Genomic DNA, 26,069 nt, shown 5'->3' with positions numbered 1-26,069 from the left:
GCACACACACACACCCTCACACACACACACACCCCCACACACACACACCCCCACACACATACACACCCCCACACACACACACCCCCCACACACACACTCCCCCCACACACACACACCCCCACACATACACACCCCTCACACACACACACACCCCCCACATACACACCCCCACACACACACACATCCCCACATACACACCCCCTACACACACACACCCCCACACACACCCCCCCACACACACACCCCCCCACACACACACATCCCCCACACACACACACCCCTCCCACACACACACACCCCTCCCACACACACACACCCCCACACACACACACAACCCCACACATACACACCCCCCACACACACACACCCCTCCCACACACACAGACCCCTCCCACACACACACACCCCCACACACACACACAGCCCCACACATACCCACCCCCCACACACACACACCCCTCCCACACACACCCCTCCCACACACACACACCCCCACACACACACACACACCCCCACACATACACACCCCCCACACACACACACCCCCACACACACAGGCACACACACCCGACACACACATACCCCGCTCCCACACACACACACACCCCCACACACACACACACACACCCCGACACACACACACACACACACACACACACCCCCCACACATACACACCCCCCCCCACACATACACACCCCACCCCCCTGCCAACACACCGGGCTTCAACCCCCCACTGCTCCCCCTTTTTTATTTTTTGACTGATTGATTTTTCAAGTCGAGTCGAGCACTCATGCTTGGGGACTGGGCTTTTCTCCGAACACACCTCAGCACTTACACAGGGGGATGGTCTCAGCAGCGCTGGATTGGATTGGATTGGATTGGATTGGAAATAACTGACCATGCGACAGGTCGCTCCCTTGTTCCAGCGGAACCTCCTGCTCACTCGTCTTTGGTACCTCATCGGTGGCGAGTTCCATTCCTTCAATTGTGATTTAATTTATTTTTCGAACTGGCTGTGTACAGAATGGGACGCACCACTGTGCCCGGTTTCTGCTAATTGTACGTGGTGGGACTGTAAAAGAGGGAAATTGAAACTCCCCCTCACCCCGTCCCAACTCTGCCTCACCCACAGAATTGTTTGCATGTTCTACCTCTCTTTCTCTCACTCTCTCTCTCTTTCTCTCTTTTACACACACATGTATATACACACACACGTATATACACACACACGTATATACACACACACACATATACACACACATTTATGTACATACACACACGTGTATACACACACACACATGTGTATACACACACACGTGTATATACACACACAAACGTGTATATATACACACACACGCATGTATATATACACACGTACATACACACACGTATATACACACACGTATACACACACACACACGTATACACACACACAAACATGTATATATACACACACACATACACACGCTCTCTCAGTCTCTCTCTCCCCTCACACATTCCACCCACCTCTCTGCACTTATGTCTCTCTCTTTCTTTTTCATGTACACATATCCCACTGTCTTTCTCTCTCATTCTCTACCTCACACTTACACACATTCTACCTCTGTTTCTTTCTTGCTTTCTCACTCATTCTTTCTTTCACACGCACACATATGTGTTCTGTCTCTCTCACTCACTCTCACTTAAACACTCCTGTTCTCTCCCTCCCTCTCTCACCCTCCATCCCCCCTCCCTCTCTCTCTCTCTTCCTCTCTCTCTTCCCTCTCTCAAGCACATTCACATGCTGACATAGTCTCCATTTCAGATATTCAGATATATTTCCGACTGGAGAGCAGGGACCCAGGATCTGCTATACTTAACCTTCTCCAATTCATTCAGTTATCTGTGTGTGTGAGAGGGTGTGTGAGTTTGAGTCAGTGTGTCCATGTCTGTGCGTGTGAGAGAGTTAGTTGACATCAGTGCATGAGCGTGTCTCATGAGAGTGTGTGTGTATGAGTGTGTGAGAGGTGTGAGTATTTGTGCATAGTGTTTGAGCATGTGTGCGTATGAGAGTGTGTGTGGATGAGTGTGAGAGTTAGTTAACATCAGTGTATAAGTGTGTTTTTGAGTGTGAGAGTGTGGGTGTGAGAGTGTGGGTATGAGAGTGTGTGTGTGTATAAGAATGTGTGGGTGTGTGTGTATGAGAATGTATGTGCATGTATAAAAGTGTGGGTGTATGTGTGTATGAGAGTGGCTCTGTGTGTGTGTGTCTATGAGAATGTATATGCATGTATGAGAATGTGGGTGTGTGCGTGTATGAGAGTGGGTGTGCGTGTATGAGAGTGCATGCGAGAGTGAAAGTGAATGAGTGCACGAGAGCGTTCGCACATGTGTGAGAGCGAGAGTGAATGAGTGAGCACGTGCGTGAGTGAGTGTATGTGTGTGTGCGTGAAAGTGACTGTGTGTGAGAGCGAGAGTGAGTGAGCGCAAGTGTGTGAGCGAGAGCGTGCGAGAGTGTGTGTGTGCACGTGTGCGTGTGCGAGTGCGCACGAGAGTGAGGGTGCGTGTGAGTGAGCGAGCAAGCGCATGGGAGAGAGCATGTACGTTTGTGTGTGTCTGTGTGTGTGTGAGCGAGTCTTGTGAGAGCGTGTGCATGTGAGAAAGAGCGTGAGTGCGTGTGAGTGTGGCGTGTGAGGGTAAGTGCATGCGTACGTGTACATGAGCGATTGTGCATACATGTGCATGAGAGTGAGTGTGTGTATGTATAATGAGTGAGTGTGTATGTCCATGTGCATGTCTCTCTGTGAGTGGATGTGTGTTTGCCTGAGTATCTGTGTGTATGTTCATGAGTTTCAACGTGTATGTGTATGTGTGTGTGTGAGAGAGAGTTGAGTGTGCGTGTGTGAGTGTTCATGTGCATATGAGTGTGCATGTGAGTTGTGAGTGTGTACGAGAGTGTGAGAGGGAGTGAGTTCATGAGTGCGCGTGTACGTGTGTGCGCGTGCGTGAGAGAGAGAGAGAGAGTGCGTATGAGTGATAAGTGAGTGTGTATGTCCATGTGTATGTGTCTCTGGATGTGTGTTTACCTGTGTACCTGTGTGTATGTTGTGTTTCTGTGTATGTGTGTGTGAGAGAAAGAGAGAGCATGTATCATTGTGTGTGTGTCCACCTGAGTGGGTGGATGTGAATGTGTTTGATTATGTGTGTCTGAGAGAGTGTGTGAACACCTGTGTGTGTCGGTGAGTGATATAGGAGCATAAATTGTGGTAGTTTTCACCAAATTTTAATCACCATTAAGCAAATCTTTACAAAGCTCAGATCCATGCAGACATAGAGCCTTGTCCCATCACATGTGCACCTGGCCCTGTCCTTGTCTAATCTTAGTTTCTATAATATTTGTGTCTGCTGTAAACCTGTGTAGGACAAAAACTACAAAAGCAGTTGTTGAATGAACGGAGAGGCGGTGTCATGGGTTTAAGACATCCCCCAGTGTGTTAGAGCATCTGCTCCCCAAGGAGAAATGTTCCTGTCCTTGGAGATTCGTTCCTCTTCCCCTCCTCTGGTGCAAAGAGCACCAGAATAGTCTCACTGTGCACCATCACTCCAAACAGCCTGGTGTGAAACGAGGAGACATTCATTCAGAATGTCAGTACTTCACTGTGCCTGAGGAGAGAGGCAGGGGGTCAGACAGACGACAATCACTTCATTAATGCTTTTAACGGCGAACTGATCGGTGCAATCGTTCTGGCTACTTTATACTGTTCGTTATCGCTTCTTGGCAAAGTTACAGCCTGGAGCGTCACGTGCTGCACGCACGCGTGTGTTAAATTGTCCGTGTGAGTTGGATACAGTCAGACGGGGGCTCAGGGACGTGTGCTGGGGTTGAGTTGGGTTATGAATGAGTGTGTGAGAAACCAGAGCTACCGGTGTCGCCTGTCTTTGTTCCAGCAATGGATTGGGTCCAAGATGGCCGACTTTGAACCGGGTGTGACTGATGTCGCTGGATCAATCGAGGATCCATTACGTAGTGTTCTCACAGCCTGGTGCCAATCTACCGTTGGCACATAGCCTATGGGGGGGGAGGGGGGGGCGGGGCAAGGCTCAGACCACGGGTGTGGGGGGTGGGAGGAGCTATCATTGTCTATATCTCACCTTTTGACTCAAATGGCGTATGGGGTTAAAGGTTGAATACTTCCAAGCCCATAGGGGAGGAAGGTGCCAAATAGGTAGTGAGCTAATACCCTCTGGGCACATTGTGTAGAGCCAGAGAGCATCATCTGCCCAGGTGTGAAGCCCCCCCATGTTGATAAGCAGCCACTCTGGGGATTTGTGGCGATGAAAACGGGTTGGGCGACTTGACCCAGCCATGTTTACAGAGCAAGACAGCCCAATATGCGTGGGACAATCAGACGGTCTGTGCCTGCTTCCCTGTGAACGCATTTCGAAGTGTCCGCAGAGTTGGGGAGTGCTCCCTCCCCACCTCCCACCCACCCCCCAACACCCCTGAGCCACCTCCGCCCCAGCACCCCCCCCCACCATACCCCACCCACCCCCCATCACCCCTGAGCCGCCTCTGCCCCAGCACCCCCACCCCCCCCCCCCACCACCTCCCACCCACCACTCCCCACTTACAACCCAACCACGGGGAAAACAGGCAGGCTGAGAAAGGGGCGTTAGTTCCTCTGATTCCTGGTGACTATCTGTACGATAGTGCAGGGTGGCAATTAAGCCCCGATGTGCCACCCCATCCCCCCTCCCACCCCACCCTCCCCTCCGGCTGTTTTACTTTCAGAACTAAGGGAGGATCTGCTTGACACTGATAAAGGGCACCAGCTTTATCAGCATTGGCATTAAACCCTAGCTAATTGTACATACTCATGGCACTTAGGTAATCATTAATAGTTTGCTTCTGCTGTTAAAAGAGTCGCTTTCAATTTGCTTTTTTTTCTCCCCAGTATTTATTTAAATCAAACTACTGGACATCCCGTGGCATTGCTCACGGATAGTGCGGTTAGTGGTGTGCTGCTAAGGCGGGGTTGTGTTTTCCCAGGACTGCCCCTTTAAGACTACTGTTCAGGGACATTCTATGGGGCGATGATCCGGTCAGACTTAGTTCTGGGCCGGTTGCAACTTTCTGCAGGAAATGGCTACTTTCGCCCTCTTTTTGGGCTGGCCTTTATACCCAAAACGGTGCGATGCATGTTAAAGGTGCAAGACCTTTACCCCTACATCCTCGCCGCATAACACATTCTCATCTCTCTGTCAGTTTTAACCCACAGCCCAGAGTCAAATCAGACTCAAACCTCAACTCTTGAAATCCTTTCCGTTCAACATGTGACACTGGTAAACTGTTATAACCTGAACACTTTTAACCATTCAGTGTTAACATTCAGTATTAATACTCAATTAATACTTCATAGTAGCACTTAATATTCCATGCGAATACTTGGTTGTAGTATTTGGTATTAATGTTTCAGAGTGATTCTGCATTAATACAGCAATAAGTATTAATGCTTGATCAGTTTTAATGCTCTAGAGCAAACAGTATCTTGTCAATATGACAAAGATGCAACAATTTTCATTGGTCTAAAATATTAATACTGTTAATATTTGGTATTAGTATTTTCTTAATAGTGACTCTACATTATTACTATAAAGTATTAATGCTCTATTTTAGTACTCAGCATTAATACTGTGGGGTCTACAGTACTCTGCTCAGGGAAAGGCAAAATCTTTATTGTTTACTTGGGGCACATTGCAAAGTAAAATCTCTCCGAGTCTTGCAGTCCTTGCCTATCTGGGAATGAGCATTCTGGGTGCCTGGGGCTTGCTAAGTTCCCTAGTTTTCAGCAGGGTTTCCAGAAACTTCTAGAATGCAAGACAGGCGACAGTAACATTTGATGGCAAGGCCTTTAATCAACAAGATTTCAATTATCTTTCCCCATTCAGGGTAAAAATAAAACAAACCATAGAAACGTTACAGCACAGAATGAGGCCATTCGGCCCATCTTGTCCATGCCAGCACGAGGACACCTTTCTAATCCCACCTTCCTGCACCCGGCCCTTAGCCCTGCTGCTTACAGCACTTAAGGTGCAGATCCAGGTACTTTTTAAAAGACTTTAGAGTTTCTGCCTCTACCACCAGCTTGGGCAGCGAATTCCAGTCATCCACTACCCTCTGCGTAAAAAAAGTTCTTCCTCATGCCCCACCTACACCTTCTGCCACTTATCTTGAACCCGGCGGCTCTGTTCACTGCCCTGTCCCCTGCTCCTTGTCGGGTTCTTAACCTGGCAAATGGTGGCCGCAAAAGAATCCTTGTGAGAATGATTCACACTAACTAGGCCCAAAAGCCTATCAAGGGAAGATCTACTCTTTTGACTGGGTGATGGACACCAGAACAAACTCCACCTGGGTTATCTTGTGTTTCCTTTGGCCGGTGAAGGCATGGCAAGGGTTTCCAACAAAGTTCTTCTTTAGGTGCCTCGGGTATTTTCCTGGGGAAAGGCTCCAGTTAGGGATTAGGCCCGCTGGCTGAAATATACTTTTGGAGAAGTTGAAATATGTGTATTTTTTGTTTGAAGAAAAAAAAAATAATTTTTTTCTCAAATGACTGATGTAGATGTGCAACATGTTTTACATCCCCCAACACAGAGCCCGTACTGAGCGCTCATGGGGTGGTAACGTTTGGCATTGTTAGTTCAGCCACGTGGTCTGGCAATGCCAGCAGTGAACTTTGAACCTTGACCACCCCCCACCCCACCGACACCCCAGCTATTTCTTTTCCAACATCTTCTATTTTGTATGGACGTGGAATTCGTTTCTGATCAAATAGCCCGTCCCTGACTTGTGCGCGTGTCCTCCCTCTTGCGATAACGTTTTGCTATTATTTTTCACTCACGCCTGTAGAAGCGAGTGAGGAACCTGCTTTCTGTCCGTTTCCCACGACAACAAAGGTTTTGACTGGGGTGGCCATTTTTAATACCCAGATGACTAAGCTGGATTGGGACAATGCTAATGTCATTTAAAGCAGTTTCTCACCAACCTAGGGCCTACAATGCCGGCAACGCAAGGCGGGATTGATGTGAAGTAGCATCAAGTAGTTAAAAAAAAATCTTCCTGTTCAAGTGGCCTTGCCAACCACTGACTGTGCGGCAGACTGGTTCAGGGTAGAACAGGTAAAACCCATGGGGATGGCTGTCCTGGAACCTCAGGGCCTGTCGGTCATGACATTGAAGTACAGGCACCTGCACAACTTTGTACGTCACCTCATGGGGCCTTGTCAGGGTTGCCAACCCTCCAGGATTGGCCTGGAGTCTCCAGGACTTGAAGCTCAATCTCCAGGACACCGCTGTGTGCCGCCCTGGAGAGAAATCATCGGGACGCTAAAAGAGATTTGTTTTTAATTTTCTTTGAACATTTCTCTTTACCAGTTATAGAAATATTGTAAATGGGGGGAAAAAAGGTTGTTTGGCTGGCAGTCAAGCATCATCCAATCGAGTAATGAGTCTTTTTGCTTTCCAGTTGGCGTAGGAAGGCCGTACATCACAAGGATGGATGTGTTGGCCGACTAATGGTTGGAGCGTGGGTGGGGGGGGGGGGCGAGTCAGGTGATGAAACCTCCAGGGATACATTTAATCACAGTTGGCGACCCTAGGCAGTGGGAAAAGGTGGATGTTAAAGGATGTTTCCTGTTGGCATCTGATAGAACAGGGTTAGTTCGTACTTTGGGCGGCTGATACATGAGGACTGCATGGCTGGATAAGGATAGTCTTAAGATTGGCCATAGGCAAGGATGAAAGGTTAAAGGTCAATGGGGCTCAAAAATGATTCTGTGCTCTAAATTTGGAGTAAAATCTGGTAATTCCTTGCTGGCACTGGAATGTCTAGAGGAGTTGCCAGATTGGTGTAAAAGCCATTTAGTTCACCAGTGCCCTCCTTGTTACCTCATACCTGGTCTGGCCTTGCATATGATTCCAGTCTCTCGCTCTTAATCTTCTCTGAATTGGCCTTGCAGGCCACTCAGTTCGACAATCAAGATGCAACCAATATTTTTTTTACAGACGTTAGAGTTTTATAACAAACAAAATGGCTTTGTTGAGCACTGATGCTGGCACAATGTAAAGTCAAAGCCCGAGAGAGTAGGCCAGGCCATCCCAGGTCATCTTGACCTCTGTTTCTAGTTCACCAGCCTTTGGTGGGGTCCATCATTGATAAGATCCACACAGGGGCACACCTCGCCCGGTAAAAACACAGCTGACGTTGTTACCTCAATCTCCCAGGTGAATCTCAATGAAAGACCCAGTGCAATATATCAAAACTAGTTGTGCCCTTGTGCTCATTTTGAACCAGTCGGTTATCCATCGCCTATTGCCAAGAGCTCTTTCTTTAATTAGCAGGCACGCAAATTTTTCACAAGGGATGGGGGCCCAGATTTTGCAATCAGTGGGGAAGCGAGAGGTACGGGTTGGCGAGAATTCCCCCTCCAACTATGACGGGCTATGGCAGCGGCTGCAGTGTTCGTTATCAGCGATTCCCCATGTGGAGTTGGACTGATGACCAACCAGCCAATCACATTAAAGGATGCTCACAGTCAGCCAAAATTAAAAGCGCTGAGATTAAATATTTTTTTTATATAATTCTTGCACCAAGGAGATTAAAGATTAGGACATACCAAAGAGGTGAAAAAAAGCTCTTTTTTAAAAGAAACAAATAATTAAAAATTAGCGTTAAAAAAGTCATTAATAATTTAGCAGCACTCCACAACTATAAAATTAGTTTTCTACCAGTACACTTGATGCCTTGCATGAGCAGTGGACACTGTTGGGGCTGGAATGTAGCATCAGCCCCCAGAAAGGGTATTTTAATCAAAGTTCTTAAATTTCCTGTGTTCTTGATTTTTGTTACTCTACCTTTTCAAGGGGCTGTTAATTAATTTTTTTGTTAGTTTATTTGTTTAATCTCCCCTTGACATCCAATGGCCTTACCCATGCTGAATCCCCCGATATCAATATCCTGGGGGTTACCATTGACCAGAAACTGAACTGGACTAGCCGTATAAATACTGTGGCTACAAGAGCAGGTCAGAGGCTGGGAATCCTGCAGCGAGTAACTCACCTCCTGACTCCCCAAAGCCTGTCCACCATCTACAAGTCAGGAGTGTGATGGAATACTCCCCACTTGCCTGGATGAGTGCAGCTCCAACAACACTCAAGAAGCTCGACACCATCCAGGACAGAGCAGCCCACTTGATAGGCACCCCATCCATAAACATTCACTCCTTTTACCACCGACGCACAGTGGCAGCAGTATGTACCATCTATAAGATGCACTGCAGAAACTCACCAAGGCTCCTTAGGCAGCACCTTCCAAACCCACAACCACTACCATCTAGAAGGACAAGGGCAGCAGATAGATGGGAACACCACCAGCCGGAAGTTCCCCTCCACCAATCCTGACTTGGAAATATACTGGCCATTCCTTCACTGTCGCTGGGTCAGAATCCTGGAAGTCCCTCCCTATCAGCACTGTGGGTGTACCGACACCATGTAAACTGCAGCGGTTCAAGAAGGTAGTGAGTCACCACCTTCTCAAGGGGCAATTAGGTATGGGCAATAAATGATAGCCCAGCCAACAACACCCACATCCCGTGAATGAGCAAAAAATAAAAAATTGGTACACTCAAAAGAGTAGGAAATTATCTTTTCAGGGTCACTTCTGTTCATTAAATTGTATTAATCACATCGGCATTAATGTCCCACATTCTTAAGCGAGAGGCTGCCTTTTGTTGGGTTGGAAACTGTGACGCGGGAGCTGGAGTGTTGAAATTCTCTCTGAATTTGTTAGTTGCCGGCTCTTGGGGGGCTGTTCCCTGGTGCAGCCTGAGGCAGAGTCTTCAATGACTGACCACAACTTCAGGATTCCCGTCTTAATCAGCTCACACCCAGAGACCCCGAACCCTGTAAAAATCCGGCCCGCAAGTGAAGTTATGCCTCACTCGTGGATTTTTTTTTTCCACGTGAGCCTATCTGGCTTGGAGCCTCTCTCTCCAGCGTAGGGAACGGACAGGAGTACCGAGCCTGGAGTTTCTCACCTCACCGTTCTCCCACCACCACCACCACCACCTCCCGTCCCACTGGGCAGTTAAAACACATGAATGGAATTAATCGGCGGGAGGGCGGGCACCAGAGTGAAGACTCGGTCACGCTCCAGAACCAAACATGGCCTCAGAGTCCCTGCCGGTCTCTATCCACCAGTGACCATCGAGCTCTCACATCCTGGCCCCCCATGGCATCTTGACTGCCCCAGCCAATCAGTGGTGGCGGCCCAAAAGAAGGTGGGACCAGCTCCGCCAACCTTTCTTTCTATTTCCCACCCCCCACCCCACTCAACTTTGGAATTCTTAAAGGGACAATGCACCTCATTGCAAGACCCAGCATTAGAACTTAGCAACCAGGAGCAGGAGTAGCTCCTTGAACCTGCTCCGCCATCCAGGAAGATCATTGGCTGATCTGATTGTGGGCACAATGCACAAAACCGGTCTTGCTTTTTCTATAAAACCAACGGGGAGGGGGGCATTAGAATTTGCTGTCAAATGATGGAGCCCCCCTTTTCCTTTTAAAGAGAGACAGAACTAATACCAAACTAAACTATAAAATGAGAGAAAACATTTAAAATGTAATATTACTGCCCTTGACCAGCTGTTGTTCCAAATTGCTGTTACCGTCACCTTCAACTGAGATGCAGAGCAATGGGGGTGAGAGCAGGGCAGGGCTTTTTAAAAACTTTCTGGAAAGCATTTTCGGTTGCAGTAGCATAGACCCCACCGTAAAGAGCTCTGGCCCGTTAGCGATGAACTAAAACCATGAGTGAGGTTTATGTTTGAGAGAAAAAGAGTAACTCATGGGGCTGAATTTTCCCCCCGTTGGGGGGGGGTTGGGGGGCAGTTGATGGGCGGGCACGTACAGGTGCGCTTCCTGTCGGAGGCGTGGCGCCATTTTACGTGGGTGGGCCAATTAAGGCCCGCCCAGCGTGACGTCCGCACAGAAGCGCTGTGCACTCCCGGTGCGGGTAGGGGGTAACCCCTAAAATCGAGAGTGCGCTCTTTCACACATGCGCACGAAAGAGCGCACTCATCCCCCTGAGGCTAAGTGCAGCCTCAGGGAGATCGCCTCAAAATGTTAAAAACCTAAAAATAGAAATGTCAAATTTCCCTGACATGACCCCTCATGTGACGCTGTCACATGAGTTGGGACATGTCCATAATTTTCCCAAAAACTTTATGAAACTTTTTTAAAAGCTACATGCAACCTCATCCCGCCGCTGGATGAGGTTCCGTGTTTTCTCTAGTTCCCGCCGGGGCTCCTGGCCGACCTGCCAACCTTAAGGTTGGACGGGCAGGTCCTTTAATTATATAATTGATCCTGTCAGTGGCCTCAAGTGGCCATTGACAGGTCGGTGGGCCCGCAGCTGATTTTGCTGCACCCCCACCTTCCTGAAAATTTAAATGGGGCGCGGTGATGTCGGGAGTTCCGCCCCACAACATCCTGCGTCATTTTACACGTCGGCGAGCAGGCCCCGCCCCCTGCTCACCGATGTGTAAAATCCTGCCCATGATTTCTCTACCCAATCTCTTGACCTTTAAGAGTCTCTCTCTCGAGACCGTGTGGTCGTCGTGACTGCATTGGACATCTTTTCCTCTGTGTCCCAAACCAGGCCCTTCTGCAAGCGCTGGCGTCTCTCCTCCTCCTCCCCCCACCTTTAGCTGTAGCTCAGCGGTGACCCTCTTGTTTCAGAACCGTTCCGGGTTCAAAGCCCACCCCCAGCGCCGGGGGTTTACCACACCCCACCCGCCACCAAGATCTTCTGGTCCCGCCGCGAGTCGATGGACTCTTCAGGCCGGGGCACACCCTCACCCGCAGCGGTGGTGGGGGGGACACCTGAAAATCCCCACCCCCAAACCCGGGACTTAAGCAGGAAAATCCCTGTGTCTGGCGGTTGGCTGCTTGACGTCAGCGATCATGAGGGAAGCCACTCGCGTGATGACTGGGAAGGTCTGTGCAAGTGCTCCTCCCTGAGCCATCACCACCAGAGGTAAACTGCTGCCCGTGGGGGGGGGGGGGGGGCGGTGCGGTGCAGGAGGGGGATTCACGGTCATTCCTGGGATCCTGTGAGAATAAAATGACTGCCACGTTGGCCTTAAAGTAGTGAAATGCCCCAAGGCACTTCACAGGAGCGCCGTCAGACAAACGCTTAAAACACCATATAAAAAAAGAAGACTTGCATTGATATAGCACCCCTCCCCACCATCAGACCTCGCACAGCGTTTTACAGACAGTGAAGTACTTTTGTAGTTGACTGTTGTCATGTGGGAAGCACAGCAGCCAATATGTCCACAGCAAGCTCCCGCAAATGTAATAATGATCAGAGAATCCGGTTCTGTGATGTTGATTGAGGGATGTAACGTTAGCCAGGGCAATCGTGGGGATAGCAAACCAACCCCCCCCATGCCCGTCTTTGAAACAGTAGATTAGAATCTTTTGCTTCCACCTAAAAGGGCAGACGGGGCCTCGGTTTAACATCTCACTCACAAGACAGCACCTCAGACAGTGCAGCACTCCCTCGGCACTGCACTGGAGTGCCAGCTGGAGTGTGAAACCCAGAACCCGGCAGGTCAGGCGAGAGCGTTACCCAGTGACATATAAGGGGATGTTTGGACAAACGGCCAAAAGCTTAGCTGAAGAGGTAAGTTTTAAGGCATGTCTTTTACGTGAAGTGGCGATGGGAAGGGCTTTAGGAAGGGAATTCCAGAATATCCTGTCACTGTTTCACAGTGGCTCGATATGGGAGTTTATCCTCTAATACCCAGATTTCCACACGCAAAGCAACTTGCACTGTTTGATTTTTCAAAGCAAATGTGATAAGTTTTTTAAAGTTGCCCTGGGGTTTAAAAAAATAGGCAGACAGAAATTAAAATGCATGACCCTATGGTTCCTTCCTCAAGGGGAGTAGTTTGACCCACATGGGTCTCGCAACATTGGCACCTGCCCCGTACAATGTGTCAACCATCAGCTTGTGTGTGGGAATATTTAATATTTATTTATGGTTATTTATTTTACCTCAGGCATCAGCCACTGTGCTGTCTGCTTTTTGGTGCCTTTTGTTCTGTGCTAAGTAAAGACAATCAGATTTTACTGTACTTAATGCAAATGTTTATCTTTCACAGTTGCACGTTGTAAATTATTTATTCTCAGTTGTATGTATATATATATATATATTTTAAATACTGAATATAACAATATTGTCGGAGAGGAGGCTGTATATAGATTCTTCCAGTGTCAAAGGAGGCTATTCAGCCCATCATACCTATGCCAGCTCTTTGGAAAGCTTATCCAATTAATCCCATTCCCACTGCCCCATCTCTTTATCCAAAGCCTTTGTGGATCTTTCCTTTCATATTATTTTGGCTTCATTCTGGTGTCCTGTTTGCAATTCAGTGTTTTTCCTTTAAAACCGCTTCTGGACGAGCTGTCCGCTGTTGTGTTCTTCACTGAGGAAGGAGGAAGTCTTGGGTTTAAATGTTTGCCAAAGGTCTTCACCGCAATGGGCTCCCTTTTGAAAGGGCTGAGGCTGTTATCATGTAGGGAGGCAGCAGTCAATCTACGTCAGAAATACCCCACACTGGACAAGAGGGGGAGCCCTGCTCAAATCTGCGTTTCTTTTCAATGCTGCGGGGGTTGGGTTGAGGGAGGAATGTTGGCCGGCCCACCCTAGACAGCTCCCACACTCCACCCATTTGTTTCCTGATCGCACTGCGGGGCCCCATGACATTTGCAAGTTTAACATCTCATTCCAAGGGTGGCACCTCTGACAGTGCAGCACTCTCTCAGTATCTGCCCTGGAGACAATCAGGCACTGGCACTCGGGGGGAGGTGGGGGGGAAGGGGTAGGCTGGAGTGTTCAAAGTCCACAAATTTCTGAGCCATATTTGAGGGCATGCTAAACCAAGCCAAGCTGCCGATGTTATTGTAATTGTAATATTGTGTATTAGATAAGTGTTTCAACACTAGACCTGAACTAGGGGTAGTCACTTCACTGCCCAGCCTCAGTGGGTAACACTCTTGCCTCTGAGCTAGAGGATTTTGAGTTCAACCCCCACTTGAGTACATGATCCAGGCTGACACTCCCAGTGCCGCACTGAGGGAGTGCTGCATAGCTGGAGGTGTTGTCTTTCAAGTGTGGCCTTAAACCAAGGCCCCACCTGGCCTCTCAGGTAGATGTCAAACATTCTGCTGGCGCTATTTTGAAGAAGAGCAGGGGACCGTCCTCCCAGTGTCCAGACCAATCCAATCAATGCACTCAAACTCTAGTCGTTACTGCATTGCTGTACCTGGGAGCTTGCTGTGTGCAAATTGGCTGCTGTGTTTTCTACATTACAACAGTAACTATAGTTCAAAAGCACTTTGTTGGCTGTGAGCTCTTTGGGGAGTTCCCTGGGTTTGGGAAAATTGCTAGATAAATGCAGCATTTTCATTTCTTTTAAAGGAGTGCTTAGCAACCAACCCAAGTTTCCTACCTCATGCAGCCTGAGCAAAGCTGTGTTGCACTAAAAAGAGAGGCAGTTTTAAATGTGGCATAAATGGACAGCCCTCAACACAAACAATGAGCTACAACAGCAGCTAGCTGCATTTATTTAGTGCCCTTAGCCTCGTAAAAATGTCCCAAGATGCCTCACAGGAGCATTATCAGACAAAAACCTGACACTGAGCCGTCTAAAGAGGTAATAGGCTAGGTGGCCAAGAACTCCGACAAAGTGGAAGGTGTCAATGATATTTTTTCAAGGAGGAGAGAGAGAGAGGTTGAGAGAGAATTCTAAGCTTAAGGCTTCGACAGATGACAATGGCAGGCTGATAGAAACCCGGGATCGCGAGGTCACAATTGGAGGGGGGCACGGAGATCTCAAAGACTCGTAGGAATGGATGAGTCATTAGGCTCCTAGTCACCACTAGCAGTCACAAACATTCACAGTCAGGCAAAGAGGTACATCTGTTGCTCTTCTCTTGGCTTAATCATCGAGACTGGGAAGGAGCGGGCAAGAGAGAGTAAACAAACTGGGGAGTTGCTCAGAAATGGAGCAAACCAAAAACTGGCATGGGTGCCCTGGCCTTACGGTCAGGTGAGAGTAGGATTCTTTCCTCCCACTGGGACAGACAGATTTTTGGTGTCTCAGGGATTTGAGGGATATGGGGAATGGGCTGGAAAATGGAGTTGAAGCCCAAGGTCAGCCATGATTGTATTGATGGGCTGAGTGGTCTACTCTTACTCCTATTTCTTATGTTCTTACTTGGCACCAGCTGTTGGGCCCCATTGATCCCGAGCCGATGGTTCAATCTCACTGAACTACAGCAATAGAAATAGCCTGTTGTTGATTTTGCTTGTGCGTGCGGGCATGTTTATGCGTGAGTGTGCGTGTTTGTTTAGACGTGTGCGTGTGCTGTTTGTACGTGTGTTTCTGGGGTATGGCGATAGCGAGGTGAGTCCAGGCCCAGGGTGAAATCTCGATGCCTATTCTCAATGGTTGTAGATCGAAAGTGCAGCATTGCACTGGGGTCCATTATGTTCATGGAGTTGGGTTCCTCCAGGAATTGAACCTCATTGAAGGTTTGAGAGTGGAACCCAGTCTCATGTGTTGTAAGCTTCCTGTCCCTGGGCACTGAGTATAGAACGCCCCTATCCCACCAGTGATTGAATAGTGTGATTATGCAGCTGAATGGAGATAGTTCATCCCTGCAATCTCAGGAGCATTTTCAACAAGCATTTATTGGTCACTTCTCCCAGCATTAGCCAGTGTCAGGAGAAGTAATGCCCATTTCCAGTGAAATGATTGGCCACATCATTTAGATAATTATATCTCCAGCTAATAGACTGTTAAACACCAAATCTAAGTTAAGAGTGTCGATGATGCCTCATTTATTGGAAAGGTATCCATTGTTTTGCGCTTTTATTGGTGTGTAGTGTCTTATCATTTATCACTCCTCTGAAATGTCCTCATTGAGAGTGTGGAGGTAACATTAATGCTTGACACTGACTGACTTCCCTGAGCTCCATTTCTCTCTCTCCTTTCTTACTGCTTCACGTCTCCTGTTCTCCTCTCTACTTCCCCGATCCAAACTAAATTCACCATCTCCTTTCCTGCAGCCCATTCTTTCATGCTGTGCTTGTTTTATTCTATCCCGTTTGGTCTCTCATCTCACTCTACAAAGTATCTACAGCAGAGGAAAGAGGCCATTCGGCCCAACACACCCATCCTGGTGTTTATGCTGCGCACCAGCCTCCCTCCACCTCTCTTCCTTTAATCCCATCAGCATCTCCTATTCCTTTCTCCATCATGTGGTTATCTACATTGATTCTATTCGTCTCAACTACTCCCCGTGGTAGCAAATTCCACGTTCTAACCACTCTCTGCATAAGAAAGTTTCTCCTGAATTCCCTGTTGGGTTTATTAGTTGCTATCTTATATTTATGTTCCCTCATTCTGGTCATTGCTGGCAATCTTCTCTACAGCTAAGCTTATTGAGCCCTTCCATAGTCTTAAAACCTCCATCATGTCACTCTCTTGGCCTTCTCTTTGCTAGAGGAAAGAGACCCAGCCTGTTCAATCTTTCCTGATTCTGTAACCCTCTCAATTCTGGTATCGTTCCAGTAAATCCTTTATTCTTTTTTTTTGCGCCTTCTCCAGTGCCTCTATATCTTTAATTGGAACAGGAGTCAGCCGTTTACCCCTAGCTGTTTCACCATTCGGTGAGATAGTGGAACTCAGAACTGTTCACAGGCCAAATGCCTTGTACAACTGTATCATCTTGCTGCTTTACAATTCTACCCCTATGGAAATACACCCCAGTGTTTTGTTTGCATTTTTATGGCTTGTTATTCTTCGTCACTCTTTTTAGTTTCTGTACCTCAGCATCCCTCTCTTAGAACTATACAGGCAGCCATTCAGCCCATCAGCCATTTCCTCCATCCCTTTTAGACCTCTCATTTCCAAGGAGTATATGACATCCTTATTCTTCTCACAAAAATGTACCACCTCACACTTAATTGTATTGAAGTTCATTTGCCAATGGTACACCCATTTTGCAAGTTTATGAGTGCCTTCCTATATTTGGGCACAGTCCTCGTCTGTATTAACTGTACCCGGTGGTATCTGCAAATTTCTGTGATTGCTTTTCTGATTCCCGAATCCAAATGGCTCATATAAGTGTCGGATAACCCATTGTTTGCTGCATTCACTCTTTCGGAACATCGATCTGAGTAACCACCTTTAACCCCTACTCTCCATTCGCTCTTTCATAGGCAGCTTGCTATCCATCCTACTACTTGTCCCCTGACTCCACATGTTCCAACCTTGGTCATGAGTCAACCATGCGATACCTTATGGAAATCCAAATATATCACAGGAACTGCATTACTCATATCCACCCTTCGTGTTACTCCTTCAAAGAATTTTATTCAGGCCAGAAGTTCCCTCTAAGTTTGTGTTAACATCCTTTTTGATCTCTTTCTCTGATGTCATGTCCACCATCTTAGTTTCCCTGGCAAATATTGAGGCAAAGTAATTATTTAATACTTCCACTATTTTGGTGTCATTAGCTATCAGCTTATCATGTGTAGCCCTTTGTGCTCCTAACTCTATTCTCATTTTTTCTTTTGTGAGTTTTGTCTCTGCAGAATACTATTCTCATATTTAAGCATCTAATTTTGTGGTTTCTCCAATTGATTGATTTGATTTCTTTCCCGAACCTGTTCATATTTCCCTTCATTGTCCTTTCCTTTGTTTTTCTGTCTTACACATAAATTTCAATGTTGCCATATTTAGTTAGCCATCCACTGTTGTCATTGCTGACTAGTTTGTTCTTGCTTTCTCATTAGATATATTTTTCCAGGGCTCCATTGATCACTAACTCAAATGTTTCCCACTGCTGCTCTGTTTCTCCATTTATCCGTGAATATTTCCAGTTTATTTTTCCTTGTTCCATCTCAACCCCTTAAAATCATAATTTTTCCAACTTAATGGTGTGATCTTTGTCTTACTTATATATCTTTCTCCATCCTAAACCTTATTATGTTGTGATCACTATTGCCTAGGTGGTATTTTCACTGGAGTACTATTTCAGGGCAAAGGTCTGAAGACCTGGGTTCAAATCCCACCAAGACATATGGTGAGATTACATTAAATAAAAATCTGGAATTAAGAAGTTTGATAATGACCACAAAACCATTTAGTTATTTCTGCAGTGTAGTGGCTATCACTTTCGCCTAACATGCAAAAGGTCCCTGGTTCGAAACCAGGTAGTTACTCTTACTTCTCCTACCTGTTCTAGTTCATTACCCAATACTGGATCCATCAGTCCTTCTTCACTTGTTGGACTTTTTGCACACCGGGTAAGAAAGGAGTCCTGCACACAATGTAAAAATTCCACTTCACACACCTCTTCAGCGTGGACTACTTATTAGCTTTATTTAGAATTAGTTAAAATCTCCCGTGATTGTTATTTCACATCCTTTATTCATTTCACATATTTCTTTACACATTTCTTCCTTCACCTTTTTCCATTCTTAGGTGAGCCTGTAGTACATTCCGATTAGTGTGATCGATCCCTTAAGTTTTATTTTAATCCATATGGATTTCGTTAACAGATTTAATTGTTATCTCTGATTAATCCTCTGCTCCACCTTCTTTTTCCTCCATCCTTTCTGTTTCTATCCTAACACATGATATTTAGTTGTCAGCTTTGTTATGTACATCACTATGTCTCAGTTCATCCTATTACATCTGATTTCTCACTACAGCTATTGCCTCCAGCTCCTGCTTTTATTCTGGAAGCTGTGCGAAGGCAGCTGAAATCAACAGTACTTTTTACCCCCTTTTTTTTAATTTTAACAATCCCTTAAAGCTTTTTTGATTACCGTACCTGCTCCAGTCTGTTTATGTTCCGCTTGTTTGTTCTCTTAGTTCTAACCTTTAAGATTACTTCCTAATTCTTTTGTCTTCAGATATACGTCATTTTCACCAGATCTTGCCCCCCCCACCCTCTTACCAGTTTGAAGTCCTTTCAATATTCCTCTCTTTTATTTATGCCCCACCCCTTTTTCTTCTCCTGAATTTCTCTCTTTATTTCCCCATCCTTTCTGTCCCCCTATTTCCCTGTGATCTTCCTCCTCCCCACTTTGTAATGTCCTCTGCTTCCTTACCTCTCCTCAATTCACTGCTCTCTCTCTCTCTCTCGCCTTTTCATCTGTCTTCCCCTTGCCCCAGTTCATTCTCTTTCCTTCGCGCTTTGACTTCTCCCTCTCCCCTGCTTCTACATCTCCCCATCCCCTTCTTCATTTATCTCCTCCTGTTTACATCTCTCTCCTACTTCATCTCCCTCCCATTTATTACTCTCCATCCATTCTATCTCTCTCCCTTCCACCTTTGGCTTCTCTTACTCATTTGGTTTCTTCCTCCTCTCTTCACGTCTCTCAATCTTTCTGCTTTCTTTTCTCTTATTTCCCCCTTTTCTCTTATTGCCTTTTCTTCTCTCTTTCACTCCTTTGCATCCTAATTATTTCTCTTGCATATCCAGTTCCCTCCACCTGTCTCATTTCTTCATCATGTGTCTTCCCTCCTCTTATCACCCTCTTCGTTTAATCCCATTGCTTTCTTATTTTCCCCTCACCTCCCCATTCCTTTCAATCTCAGAATCTTTCTTTCTCTCATCCCTCTATCCCAATCCTCCTCATCATCTGTCTTCCTCTTTCTGCCTTTTTCTATCCTCCCCCATCCTCCTCTCTTATGCACTCCCTGTCCATTCCATCCTCAAACCATTCCCATCACCCATTCCCCACTCTCCTAATTCCTTTCTACCTTCACTCCATCCCTCACTCCCCCTTTCACATTATGCCAGCTCATTCCCATCCTCTTAGTCCATTTCTACATGTCTTCTTCCACCTTCCTGCCTCTTTACATTCTACTCTCCATTACTCTCCTCTCTCCTAGTACCACGCCCTAAGAGCGTTGTTGATCAAGGACTTCCACGTGTTGGTCCATGGTTATGCTTGGCAAGGTACTGCAGTGGTTTGCTGTTACCTTCTGCAGGTTCTGGCTGACCTGGAGACGCTCCTCCTCCTATCCCCTGGCATAGGCGTGATGGGGTATTGGCGGGTTGATAATCAATCTGTCCAATTAGTAAGATGTTCAAAATTTGAACTATAGAGGCAACATGAGAAAAACAATGTGATTAGGAAGCGGGCAAGGTGGCTTGAGAAAGAGGATGGGGGAATAAACGGGAAAGAGAGGAGCAAAAGAGAGGGAGCTGAGGAAGGGGAAAGGAATAGGTAAGTGGGAGAGAGAAGTAAGAGAAGAGATTGAAGTGGAAAGAGACAGAGATTGAAAGGGATTGTGTGTTATGAATGCACCTTCCACAGCCATCAGGTCCTGGAGTGGGACTCGAACCCAGACCTCCTGATTTAGAGGCAGGGACACTACCAACAGCTCCAACTCCTCTCTCACACCCTCTTAATTATTCACATCTCCTCACTTATCCTCCCTTGTTTTGTTGCTGTCTTCTTTAATTCCCCATTCCTTATTCCTCTCTTCACAATCCCTTTCAGTCTCTGTCTCTTTCTACCTCAATCTCTTATCCCCCTCTCCTGCTTACCTATTCTCGTCCGCTTCTTCAGGTCCCTTGCTTTCATTCTTCTTTCCCATTTATTCCCTCGTCCTCTTTCTCAAGTCTCCTCATTTCCTAATCACATTGTTTTTCTCTCATTCCCCAGCCCACACATGTTGTCTCTATGTCCCAATTTTGACCATCTAATCCAATAGGACCTGGACAGATTTGGGTATGAAGCCAATGGAGAGTCAAACTGGAATGCCATCCGAAGAGTAAATGGCATTTTCTGTCTGATGTCATTAGCTGTTTGCAGTGTGAAGTCATTGCCTATCCACGGTATGATGTAATTAGCTATCCATGTTCTGATGTCATTGGCTAGTCAGTCTGAAGTCATTGGCTATCTGCATTCTGACGTCATTGGCTATTCGCTGTGTGATTGCATTGACTATTTGCGGTGTGATGTCATTGGCTATCCATGCTGTGATGTCATTTACTATTCGCGATGTGATGTCATTGGTTATTCACAGTGTGATGTCATTGGCCATTCATAGTGTGATGTCATCGGCTGTCTGCGTCTGATGACATTGACTATTCGTGATGTGATTATTGGCTGCTTGCGGTGTGATGACATTGGCTATCCACAGTGTGATGTCATTGGCTATTCACGGTGTGATGTAATGAGAAACAAAGGATCTGGTCTGTGTTGGTCACTCGTTAAAACTTTATCATTTTAAGCCTCTAAGAAATTTATTTCAGCCCTAGAGTCTCATACACAGCAAGAATCCAATGGATATTCACTTTATCAGACTATTGGAAGTCTCAAACACACATGCATTGCACCATTGAATGTCAAGGGGCACAGTCTTGATTCCACCACACTATACCCTGGCACGCATCGTCCATACCAAATTTCCAGTTGCCTGGCATCAGGGTGGTGGAGAAAGGAAAGAGAGGGGCAGCATGAGAATCGGTTGTGCCGGGGTGAAAGTTTGACCCCGAATCCGGGGAATGCAGGACAATTCAAAAGGGCTGGCGCCCTGGGCGCTCCCTTCATCTGCCACTTGTGACTTGGCCACCAACCATGTGACCGATCCCGGGGTGAGAGGGACCACGACGCAACGTTCGAAGGGGTGGCGGTGGGGGGTGGTGCGGGGGTGGGGGGGGCGGGGGTGGCAAAGCTGGTCACGCCTAGAAGTTGTTATGGCAGTTGCTGAAGAGACAGAATAACCCATGGAGCTCTCTGTTATGGGTAGGGAGGTATAAAAGGAGAACATTTTATAAAATAATAGTTACAAGTATGGATAAAGAGGTATCTGGAATTTGCATATAATGAATTTGCATATAGTTGTACAGACTCTACTTTGCACTATGCCAATCCAATACTGTGGAGAGTGCTCGAGTTGTCTGATGTATTGGGGGTGTTTTACTGATGTTTTGTAAAACCTTTTGTGGGGTTGTAATATAATTTTCTTGTTCTGTATCTGCTGCTTTGTACACTCTATATCGTAAGTCTATCTTTGTGTCTTGACGAGGACCTCAATGGGAGGGGCCTCGGGGCGAGCAAGTGCCACCCATTCTGTGCGTTGTCATGGAGATTGCGATGCAGCAGCACTTTCCTGACAAAGTATGTCATGATTTTTTTTTTTAAAAAAAGGTGTTTATTTAAAAAAAAATGTGAACGGCGAGGGTGGAGACGGGTTTGTGGCAACTGAAATTTTAAAACAAAAAAAAAGGTATTTAAAAACAAAGTCAGGTTTTTTAATAAAACACGTTTTGCACTTGTCAGTTCTGTCTTTTCATTGCGATAGGAAAACCCACACACGGCACGAATTCCTTAAAAAAAGGGCCGCGGTTTGCAAAGGGAACAAGTTCCGTCACCTTTAACCTTTCACCCAGGGTTGCCAACTCTGCTTGGATGTATTCCTGGAGGTTTCATCGCGTGATACCCCCCCCCCCCCCCCCCCCCCCCCCCCCAGCTCACTGCCCCAACCCACCTCCACCTGGTCAAGCAGCCTTTATTTCTCCTCACCCCCTCACCTCCGATATTTTAAAATCTAATAAACAAGAAAGTGCTCAAAGACGATTGACTCGGTGACCAGATGAAGCTTACGTCCCTGGGGACTTTGGGGGGTGGGGGGTGACCTGGAGAGTTGGCAATCTCTACTTTCAGCCTAACTTGGATGGCTGGTACTTACAATCACTGCCCGTGGCTCTTCCCGAGGCCAGTAATCTGATTCTAATCGTTATCCTGACCGGAATTGCATACAGCATTCCCAGTGGAATGTGGCAGTGTGAATATCTCATGGGGTTGGTTGCCAACTCTAGTTGAATGACATGCTCCCCTGTCTCCAACCATCCCACAGCACGAAACATTTTTCCTTCTATTCCCAATGCCTGTATGTAGAATAAACAAAAGTAATAAAAAATGGTGGGTTGCAGCTTTTCCCAGCAGTTTGATAGAACTGAACGGCTTGCTAGGCCATTTCACAGGGCAGTTAAGAGTCAACCAAGTTGTTGTGGGTCTGGAGTCACGTGTAGGCCAGGCCAGGTAAGAATGGCAAGTTTCCTTCCCTAAAGACATTAGGGAACCAGATGGGTTTTTACATCAATTGATGGTAGTTTCATTACTGATAGTAGTGTTTTATTTCAGATTTATTAATTAATTGAATTTGAATTCCCTAGCTACCATGATTGGGAGTTGCATTCATGTCTCAGATCATTAATCCAGGCATCTGAATTACTATTCCAGTACCATAACCCTAAGCACTTACTAATAACTATGGCTTAGAGAGGCATTCTCGCCTCAATTAGAAAGCCGTGGTTTCCAGTTCCACTCCAGGGACTTCTGCACAAAAATCTAGGCTGACATACCACTGCAGTACCGATGGAGTGCTGCTCTGTCAGAGGTAATGTCTTTCAGATGTGATGTTAAACCAAGTCTATGATGGGCACAAAAGATCGCAAGGTACTATTTCTAAGAAGAGCAGGACAGTTGTCCCCAGTGTCCAGGTCAATATTTACCTCTCAATCAAGATCATAAAAACTGATTGTCACATTGCTGTTTGTGGGAGCTTGCTGTGCACAGATTGACAGCAGCACTTCCTGCACTCCAACGGTGGCTACACCTCAAAAGTACTTCCCTCGCTGTAAAGCACTTTGCGATGTCCCGAGGTCATGAAAGGTGCTATAGAAATGCATGTCTTTTTAATGACAGCGAAGAGTGATCCAATCAGGATCACCCCTGATTCTGATTCTTTCTGATTGGCCGGGAAAGATGATGCACTTTGACGGTGGTGGCAAGGTGGGGGTTTGGGGGGGGTGGGGGGGAGGCTTTTATACCAGCAGAAGTAGAAAGAGATTGGACGTTAAGTGATTTTTATTTTCCCAGAGAGTAGTGAGCGTCCAGAATACATTGCAGGCTGAATGTTGTCTTCAAGAGGGGGCTGGACCTGTTCTCCACTGGGGTAGAGATTGCACCATCTTAGAAGCTAAATGGTTTTATACATGGTCTTTGTGATGTCCTGGACTGGTTTTGATCACTTGAGAAGGTTGGAGAGAAATTTTACAGGATAATCCTTCTCTTTATTATCACTCATCCTGAGGGGAATTGACAGGGTGGATGTGGAAAAGATGTTTCCACTTGTGGGGGAATCTAGAACTAGGGGGGTCACTGTATAAAAATAAGGGGTAGCCCATTTAAAACAGAGATGAGATGAATTTTTTTCTCAGATTCTTTCAAACTCCCTTCCTCAAAAGGCAGTGGAAGTAGAGTCTGTGAATGTTTTCAAAGCAGAGGTAGATAGTCTTGATAAATAAGGGGGTGAAGAGTTATCGGGAGTAGGCAGGAGGTTCAGATCAGCCATGATCTTACCGAACAGTGGAGCAGGCTCGAAGGGCCGAGTGGCCTACTCCTGCTCCTAACTTGTACGTTCGTATGTTATCGGCCTGGGTTTTGCTCTAGTTCCACACTCGGCTCTTGTGGGGGAGGGGTGAGGGGCACAGGAGGCAGGGGTTAAAATGTGTCCTGACACGATGGTCCAGCCATCATGAGTGTGGGGCTGACATGAAGGACTGGAGGGTCTTATTCTGCCCGTCACTTCCATATGTTCTTATGCCTCCATCTAAAAATCCAGCCCTGTAGAACTGAGCATCATCAAAGCAGGAGTTAGACTGAAACACCTGCTCAACATCCTATTTTACCAAACACCTACCAACCTTTGAGTTTGAAAATGAGGTCTTTTGAGGGTGGGGGTGTGGGGATGGTGATGAGCAACGGATTTGTGGCTAAAAACAAAAAACTGCGGATGCTGGAAATCCAAAACAAAAACAGAATTACCTGGAAAAACTCAGCAGGTCTGGCAGCATCGGCGGAGAAGAAAAGAGTTGACGTTTCGAGTCCTCATGACCCTTCAACAGAACTCAATTTGTGGCTGATTCAGTCCAAATTAGGCTAAGAGTTGGATGCCTATACAACTCTGGAACATGCCCTATTTCAGAACATTTCGAAGATTTTGGTTCTCCAGGATGATGGTGGACTTGGCCTTTGGTCCATCCTGCAATGCCGGCCTCCTGAGAACCTGGAAAAACTCAAGTAAGTGTTTCATTTAAAGAGCATCCTTCTTATCCTCCATCACTTTGTCTTCCTGGGGGTAGAGAGGGGTTGAGAGAAGGCACTTTTCAAAACTTCCCCGAGACTAGTGCACGAGGGAATGTGGCCAAGAGTCATGGTGGTGAAAGCAGCCATTCTAGAGCAATGTAGCGAAGGTGAAGGCCGACAGTGCAGGGGACAATCTATAAATCACTCCAGTGCTACATAACATCAATTGACAAGGTTACTAGGGTTACCCACTGTCCTTCATCAACCTGGAGTCCTTTTGATATTTAAAGATTAACCGCCAATGAACAACAGCCAGCTGATGAATTATCAGAACATTTTCTTCCCCAGTTTCTCTCAAGTCAGATTCTCAACATCATTCAGTGCCACAATGCATAGGATGTGCGTGACCTGTGCACTCTCACACATCGAATCACATGGTGAATAGACCGGTTTCCAGGGAACAGAGAGAGGATTGAGGTGTTGTAGCTGCCATTGTTGTCCACTTGTGAGCAGGTTTGACATGTCAGGTGACCAATGGAAGAGCAGGGCGGGGCAAAGCAGTTGGAGGCCAGACGAAATGTGACAAGCCCTCCTGGAATTGGCAACCCTAAGCACCGTGTGAGCCCATTTCTGAGTGGCTAAGCCCAATTGAGCCATTGAGTCTGGAGGTGACAGTGCTCAGTGGATGGAGAAGGGGTTGATTTACAGTTTGGCTGTAAGACTCTTCATCAGATCTCTTGAAGGAGTTAAGGCTGACAAGTCCCCAGGACCTGATGGACTTCATCCTCGGGTCTTAAAAGAAATAGCTGCTGAGATAGTACATGGATTCGTTTTAATTTT

At 46.7% G+C, this 26,069-nt stretch overlaps 1 protein-coding gene across 1 annotated transcript in view; it reads left to right on the top strand.

The window, feature by feature from the left end:
- LOC121272526 (sprouty-related, EVH1 domain-containing protein 2-like) overlaps positions 1–26,069 on the top strand; it is a 96,819-nt gene that overhangs the window by 64,480 nt on the left and 6,270 nt on the right. The window contains exon 6 of the mRNA XM_041179141.1: positions 25,129–25,223. Coding sequence (XP_041035075.1) covers positions 25,129–25,223 — 95 coding nt within the window. The remainder of the gene's footprint in view (positions 1–25,128; positions 25,224–26,069) is intronic.

This window comes from Carcharodon carcharias, chromosome 34, assembly GCF_017639515.1.
Source record: "Carcharodon carcharias isolate sCarCar2 chromosome 34, sCarCar2.pri, whole genome shotgun sequence".
Classification (NCBI taxonomy): domain Eukaryota; kingdom Metazoa; phylum Chordata; class Chondrichthyes; order Lamniformes; family Lamnidae; genus Carcharodon; species Carcharodon carcharias.
This window is presented reverse-complemented; position numbering and strand designations above follow the sequence as displayed.